This window comes from Columba livia, chromosome 2, assembly GCF_036013475.1.
Source record: "Columba livia isolate bColLiv1 breed racing homer chromosome 2, bColLiv1.pat.W.v2, whole genome shotgun sequence".
NCBI lineage: Eukaryota > Metazoa > Chordata > Aves > Columbiformes > Columbidae > Columba > Columba livia.
The window spans coordinates 33,024,540-33,031,935 of record NC_088603.1 but is presented as its reverse complement, the minus strand read 5'-3'; the positions used below and the strand labels follow the sequence as shown (position 1 = coordinate 33,031,935).

General features: G+C 55.2%; 1 protein-coding gene across 2 annotated transcripts; it reads left to right on the top strand.

Moving 5' to 3' along the window:
• The first annotated feature begins 453 nt into the window (after positions 1-453).
• On the top strand, positions 454-4,500 carry TWIST1 (twist family bHLH transcription factor 1). Of its 2 annotated transcripts, none has more exons than XM_065051266.1 (2): positions 454-3,159; positions 4,125-4,500. In XM_065051266.1, exon 1 carries the CDS (start codon positions 2,547-2,549, stop codon positions 3,114-3,116), a length of 570 nt encoding a protein of 189 aa, XP_064907338.1. In that variant the 5' UTR covers positions 454-2,546; the 3' UTR covers positions 3,117-3,159; positions 4,125-4,500. The 2 variants fall into 2 exon arrangements, with proteins under 2 accessions (XP_064907338.1, XP_064907337.1); XM_065051265.1 differs by having other exon boundaries at positions 479-3,159; positions 3,773-4,500.
• The last annotated feature ends 2,896 nt before the right edge of the window (positions 4,501-7,396 follow it).

The window sequence follows — 7,396 nt, the reverse complement described above, 5'->3', positions numbered from 1 at the left end:
TTTCCAAACCGTGTAACACTTTCTCTCCACCTGTCCTTTCCTTCACACCCTCCTCTGCACACCCTCTTCCTGTCTCACAGCAAGCAGGTGATATCCTGTGTCCTACTCAGAGTTCAGGGACCCATCCAAGCTGCGTCTTCTGCTGAAGCACCTCAGGAAACACTGTCCCTCCCTCCTTTCAGACAGGTGGATCACTTCCATTGTTTTTGCTGATATGTGGCTCAACCGTTCAGGCATGGATCCAGCGTCCTCTTTCCAGCAAGGTAATGTTTACCCAGGTTGAAGAATGGGAGAGAGGACAAGGAGGGGAAAGTGGGGGGCGGGGGGGAGGGAGGGAAGGAAGGAAGGAAGGAAGGAAGGACCCCAGAACTGCTTACAGGTGCTCACTACCACTCTTTCCAACCTTTGCTTTGTAATGACACAGCTGAAATTATTGGTGAGAGCTAGCTCTTCTTACCTTGGAAGAAGCAGCTGCTCCCAACACAAGGGAACCCCTGAAGCTCCCCGGATGAGCCGTGGTGTCAAGGTGAGAGAGCGGCCTAGGGGTCGCAGCACACACAGCAGGGACAAACTGAAAGAAGCCAGGGAAACTGTGGTCGCTCTCTGTGGGTCTGTGTGCAGGCATGCCTTCCCTCTCCGGGTAAGTCAGTACCTCTTTCCAGCCCTGGTCCTGCTTCCGTCCGTTTGCCAAAAGAGGAGGTTTAGGGCAAAATGCTGTTTGGTTGCATCGCGGGCTGGGAGAACCGAGAAGGGAAGTTGACCCAGGGGAAGAGCAGAGGACCGACGGGCAGCTCTGCCCGCAGCGGGGTCCCAGGGGCTCTGCGGCAGGGAGCGGGGCCGTCGGCCGAGTCGGACCGGGCCCGTTGCCCCTCTGCGGAAGCTGTACCGGGGTCTTGGCCCCTCACAGAACCCGGGAAGAGACAGGGACCCACAGGCAGAGGGGAGAGACGGGTCTTTTTCCCGGAGCAGATGACAGCGCTCTTCCAGAAGGCTCGTCTCTTTATTTTCCGCCCCTGAGTTTTATCTCTCCTCCACTATTTCGGTCGCCCTCTCCGCGCTCCCACTTCAAATACAGCCGGGAAGCCACGGCGCTGCCCGCTCTGCCCCATGCTCGGAGGTGCCCGATTCTAGCGGTCTCTGCCAGGCCGGCAGGGGAGAAGTGCGGTCCCCTCGCAGGGAGCCGCAAATGTGCATCTCTCCACTTATTAACGGATGGCAATTTGTAGCTTTCCCTCCCAGGCGTTCCCCGCCTGAATCTGAGCTGTTGTTAGAAAGACACACCACCTGCTCTGTGCTGCCAGAGAGCGGGGAAGGAAGCACAAAGGCGGGGGATGAGAATAAATGGTTTTGGCTGCAAACATAAAAGAGAATTTAAAATAAATAAGCTCGGTTCCCAGGAAGTGCCGGACTCGGGCGTCTTCAGGGAGGACGAACTGAAGTCAGTAGGCATAGAGTGGGGGTAGAGAGGGTCTGCACACCCTCCCGTCTCCCGCTATGCCAGGCTGGGGGCTGCAGGGGCGCGGATCCTCCCGGGTTTCTCTTTAAGACGAGCTCAAGGACTGATGAGTATGTACGAAGGCAGTGCTTCGTTTCCCCGCTGTTTCCACCCCTGAAGATGGCTTTCTCCGACCTCAGTCCTCCAGCCTGACAGAACAAGGCTGTGCCGTTCTCCCTCCCCAGCTCAGAAATGTGAGGCTCTCTCTGAAAGCCAGAACCCTGGGCTCTCGGCGATGAAAGCGCGGTGTGTGCGAGAGCGGGACAAAATTGGGATGTGCCTGAATGCTTCCCCTGGGGTAATTTCCCCTTCCTCCCTTTCGCTGCAAGCCGTGTCCTCTGCGGCGGGGAAAGCCCGAGCGACGTGGACTGCCCCCCGGCTGCTCAGGGGTAGCCGGCCCCCAGAGCAGGCACTAAGCGGCCCTCTGGCCCTTGCTCAGCAGCACGGAAGGTGTAAAGACACCCTCATAACCTCCCGCCCCGGCCCCCAGCACCACTCAAAGCCGAGTGTGAATCGAAGGAGCCTGAGGGAGAAACCTAGGAGAGGAAAGACGAGAAAGGGGTTGGGGTAAGGATGTACGTGTGTGTGGCAGGGGAGGCCAGATCACTTGTGAATGGCTTGAAAAAAATAATTGGGGGAGGGCGTGGAGGGGGGGAAGCGGAAACTTTCCTATAAAACTCAGCAAAAGTCCCTCCTCTCCACGTCAGGCCAATGACACTGCTGCCCCCAAACTTTCCGCCAGCAGGAGCTATAAGAACCTCCAAGTCTTCAACTTTCTCCCAATCCCAGACACCTCGAAGGGGCTCCAAGGAGGGATCGGGAGGGATTTTTTTTTTGGTTGGCGTTTTTCATTTTTTCCTCTTGGATCCTGATGCCATCCCCCCTCCCCCCAAAGTGAGGTCCTCCCTCCCTCCCTCCCTCCCTCCTCCTCCTCCTTCTCCTCGCAGGCCAGCGAAGCAGCCGATCAAGGGGGAGCTGGCGGGTTAGGTGCCCCCCTCTTCTCCCTGCCCTCCCCCCCCTCCCGGCCCGCTTCTCGCGTCTCCCCCCAGAGATGATGCAGCAGGACGAGTCAAACTCGCCAGTCTCCCCCGCCGACGACAGCTTGAGCAACAGCGAAGAGGAGCCGGACCGGCAGCAGCTGCCCAACAACAAGAGAGGGGGGCGCAAGCGGCGCTCCAGTCGCCGCAGCGCCGGCGGCGCCGTCGGGGCCGCGGACGAGCCCTGCAGCCCGGCCCAAGGCAAGCGGGGCAAGAAGTGCGGGGCGGGCGGGGGCGGCGGGGGCGGCGGCAGCAGCAGTGGTGGCGGCAGTCCCCAGTCCTACGAGGAGCTGCAGACCCAGCGGGTCATGGCCAACGTGAGGGAGCGGCAGCGCACGCAGTCGCTGAACGAAGCCTTCGCCGCCCTGCGGAAGATCATCCCCACGCTGCCTTCGGACAAGCTGAGCAAGATCCAGACCCTCAAGCTGGCGGCCAGGTACATCGACTTCCTCTACCAGGTCTTACAGAGCGACGAGCTGGACTCCAAGATGGCAAGCTGCAGCTATGTGGCCCACGAGCGACTCAGCTACGCCTTCTCGGTCTGGAGAATGGAGGGCGCCTGGTCCATGTCCGCATCCCACTAGCAGGCGGTGTCCCCCACCCGCATCCCCCCAGCAGGAGCCCTAGGTAAGGCAAGGGACCCCGGAAACGGAGGGTAGAAGGGGTGGAACTGCGGGGCAGTCGGCTGCGCCTTGGGCTTCCAGGGCCGGCCGGAGAGCAGGGCGGCTGGAGGTGCACCCAGTCCCCCATCCTGAGGGGAGCGTCCCTCCTCCTGCGCGGCCCGAGGTGCGACCCCGGCCCCGCGGGGCCCACGCGTGGCGGGGCGCTGCCGGCGGGGGTGGGCTGCGGGCGGGAGGCGGCGGCGGTGCGGGTGTGCCCCAGCCAGATGGGGCCGGCCTCAGATTGAGATCACTTTTTCACCAAATGCTGCGGAGCCCGCGGGGCTGCTGGGATGGTTCCTGCTGCTGCTAGTATTTTGAAGGGAATCCATGTCCGCCTGCGTGCTTCCCGAGGAGCGTTTCCTACCGCCCCAGCAGCCCCCTGCCCTCCGCTCTGACACCGCTGGCTGTCGGGCCGGGGTGTCACCCGGTGACCGCACGCCCGCACGGCAGAGACACGCGTTTCTCCCTCTTCCATTCATGCCCGATATGTGTATTTCCAGAGACAGAGAGCTGTAGATAGATGTGTGTATGCATTTCATTTCAGTAACGAGTTTTCCGCCCTCTCTGGGTTTTTGCAGATGACATTATTCCCACAGAAGGAGAAAATGGACAATCTAGAGACTCTGAAGTTGGATACGATTGGTTTTGGTCATGTCTAAAAAATATGTACCAAGGATTTCTTGGAAATTAGAAGAGCAATATCCAAATTCAAAGCAGGGCGTGGGGAGCACTTAAGGAAAGAGAAAGAGACAAGGGCTTTGGACAGTGACTACCCTTTGGGCGTCGGTACAATCCACACATCTCTGCATTCTGATAGAAGTCTGAATCGTTTGATTTTTTTTTTTATTTTTGACGAAGAATGTTGGAATTTAACTTTTTTTTTTTTAATTGCCTTTTTTTTTTTTTTTTTTTTTTGCATGCATTCCCAAGAGATCGTGCGTATGAGCCACTGACAAAAGGAAATACATTATTGTGGACTTTCTTCATTCTTGAATGAAACCAACCAATCAGCCAAGAAGTATCCCTGTAGAGACGAAAATCTTTTTCTTTTTTTTTTTTTTTTTTTTTTTTTTTAGGGGGGAATAAGCTGGGCTCAAGCTGTTATGTACCCGGTTCCTAACTTTTTTATTATTATTATTTTTCCTCTGAGAAAAAAAAAATAAACATTTTATTTATTTATTGATGACCCATGTTAAAATGCAAATAGATCCGGTGTCTAAATGCATTCCTATTTTTATGATTGTTTTGTAAATATCATTGTATATTATTTTTCTGCAATAAATAAATATGATTGAAATTTTAAAAACCTTAAAGTTTGGTCTCTCTAAGAACTCAGGGCTGGAACTGGAGATAAATACCTGCTTGTTGAGCTGTAAAGACACCCAAGAGAGAGGAGGCACTAGTATAAACAAACCAGGCGAAAAACGCAAATAAACTAGCTACTGACAGACACAGGCACGTTATTTATTGAGACAGCTTTATTATTCTGCACTGAAGCTCATTGCTTTTGCTGGAGACGAAGATATCCTCTGCCCTCTTTTTCTCCCTCTCCCACAGTAATCTGAACGCCAAGAGCCGCGGAGTTGCGCGGTGAGTGGAGCTTTTCGCCGCGAAGCTCCGGCTTTGCCGCTGTGCTTTGCAACCCCAGATGCAAGGCAGGAGCAAGGCCCATTCCACAGCCCCGGTGCAGGCATTTTTGCTGATATCGCTGAGAAAGAGGCACTGGTTTTAAATAGGGATTCGTCCATCCACACTCAAAGCGAGAGAAAGTGAGACTGAAACAGGGAATTGTCCAGAGAGTGGGATTTTCCGGTGGAAGTGATGTATGACGGCTCTGCTCTCTAGGGTTTTATATAATATATTGACTAGCGGTCACATTTTCGTTGTACAAAGCACGGAGCGGTACAATAACCTTCCCTCTTCTCCTTTTCTACACGTAGGGCGCATATTGCCACTGTTTCTTATCATGATACTGTTCGCGGGGTCCCAGTATGTGGTGAGACCGCAGTTTTAAGAGAGAGGAAACTTCCAGCTCTGAGGGCTGGTGAAAAGGGAAGTTGTTCAAACAAAGAACAAAAAAAAAAAAAAAAAAAAATCCCCCAAATAGCCCAAATCCCAACCCTTATAACCGAACAGCTGATCCCGCCTCTGATGTCACTTGCTCATGTCGCAGCGCTTCGCAGCCGGTCCATGCTTCGGGAGCGGCGCCTCCTGCCCCTCCGCGGCCGCGCAGCTTGTGCGGGTGCGCAGGGGCGTCCTCCGCGGAGCGCCCGCTTCGACTCTGGGACCCGAGCAGTGTTTCCCGCGGGGACAGGGACACTGCTGCCTGGATTCAGGCAGTGTCTAGGGTAAATAGGATGGGGTGTTATTTCAAAACAGAACCTGTTTGCATAGCCCAGGTTGAGTTGACTTTATTTCCTGAATGTTTTTGTTTCCATATCCACATATTACCGTCTATTGCTGACATAACAATATTATGAATTTAATATCGTGCATATTTTAGGCCAGTGCACAATGTTTACAGTAGAGAGTCCGCAGCCCTTGTTTGCACTGCCGGATTAGCGAGGACTTGGAAATTGGATGGGGGCTGTGGTGGTCGCGACCCTCTGTGATGGAAAGGAGGGGGAACCACTGCGAGCTCCAAGGGCAGCGCTGCCCCTCACCCTGACGCCCCGTACCCGCGGCTTCCCGCTCAGAGACCGGCACCTTTCGAAAAATTCTACTCCGATGAGACTCGCTACAGAGGAGGAGGTAATGTCTGTCCGCGTTACTTCGGCTTCAACAAAAGCGAGGGCAGGTTGAGCCGAAACCGAGCTTTGGCCGTGGGACTGGGGGGATTTGAGGAGTTGGGGGTGGTTTCGGTTGTTCTTTTGGGGGTGAAATCATACCGTGGAAAGGGGGAAAAACGCCCCGCGTTTAGGAAGAGAACAGGTTCGAACAAAACTGAGATAAGCTTCTAGGTGCTGAGCGGAAGGTGTGTTTCGGATACGGGAACACCTGAGAAATATAAAGCAGGAATCAAGTGCATTTTAAAAACACTGGTCGCCTTTAGAAATGGGCCGAGAAATCGGGAGCAACTCTGCTTGATGAACTCAAACCTGATTGACTCTGTCGCAATCAGCTAGCGGCCTCTGGCCCAGCTTGTGCTACTAGCTCTTTCCAGCACACCGAAGCACCTGGGTGAGAAAAATCCCCAATTCCTGTCCATTTGGCTCATGCTACCTCCGGGGGGTCTCCCCACCTCACCCCTGGGTCCCTCCAGCCGGGTTTCTGCGGCCGCCGCAGCTCTCCCTGAGCACCCGGGCGCTCAGTCGGTGCGCTTTGCTGGCTGCAAACTCCTACCTTTGTTTCATTAAAAAAGAAAAAAAAAAAGGAAATCATAAAAAGGAGATAATCCTCATCTAAAAACACAAACGTGCCCTTTCCTGGGTTGGAATTGGGGACTGCAGAGGCCTGCTCTTCCTAGAGTTAGAGCCAAAAGCGAGGCAGGTTTACCGAAGGAAGAAAAAGAATATGTGTATATTAATTTGTCATCTGGGAATTTTAAACACTTTTGCAATCAGAAAACGAACTCTGCTTTTGTAAGTCCTGATTGATTCTGCTTCTTTCCCCGAGGCATCAGTATGTCCCGTTTATTCGCAGACAAGAAACCCGGGCGGAGAACAAGTCCGGATCCAAGCAGTTCCCCTTCTCGCCACGGCTCCGGCCGCGCCAACGGGCCCCGCGGAGCTGGCGGAGCGCGGAGGCGGCCGGTGCCGGGTCCGCCGCGGTGTTCGGCGCTGCGCCTCCCGCGGGGCAGCGGGCGGGGGGCGCCGGCCGCGAGCCTTCGCACATTCCTCGGTTTGGCAGGGGCCGCCCCGCTGCTTTCTCCAGGACGATATCGGATTCCTCCCAGGCGTATGATTTCACTTGAAGTCTTGCCCAGGAGCCCTTCAAAGTGCGCGCTTGTCCCGCTCTCATGATGTCAGGCGGTTTTCCCTGCATCTGTAGTTTTAAGTAACACAAACAAACGCGCCGTGGGGGAGGGGGTTGGAGAACGGGGGGCTCAAAAGTCACGGAAACGCCGGTGAGAGCTCAGGGGAAGAGGGGCTCACCTGCGGCGCCGGCAGCGCGGGCACCTGCCGCCCGAGGCGAACCACCGCGGGGCTCGGCTTGTCCGGGAGCGACTCCCAGTAAGGAGCTCAGCTCCCGGAGCCCATTGC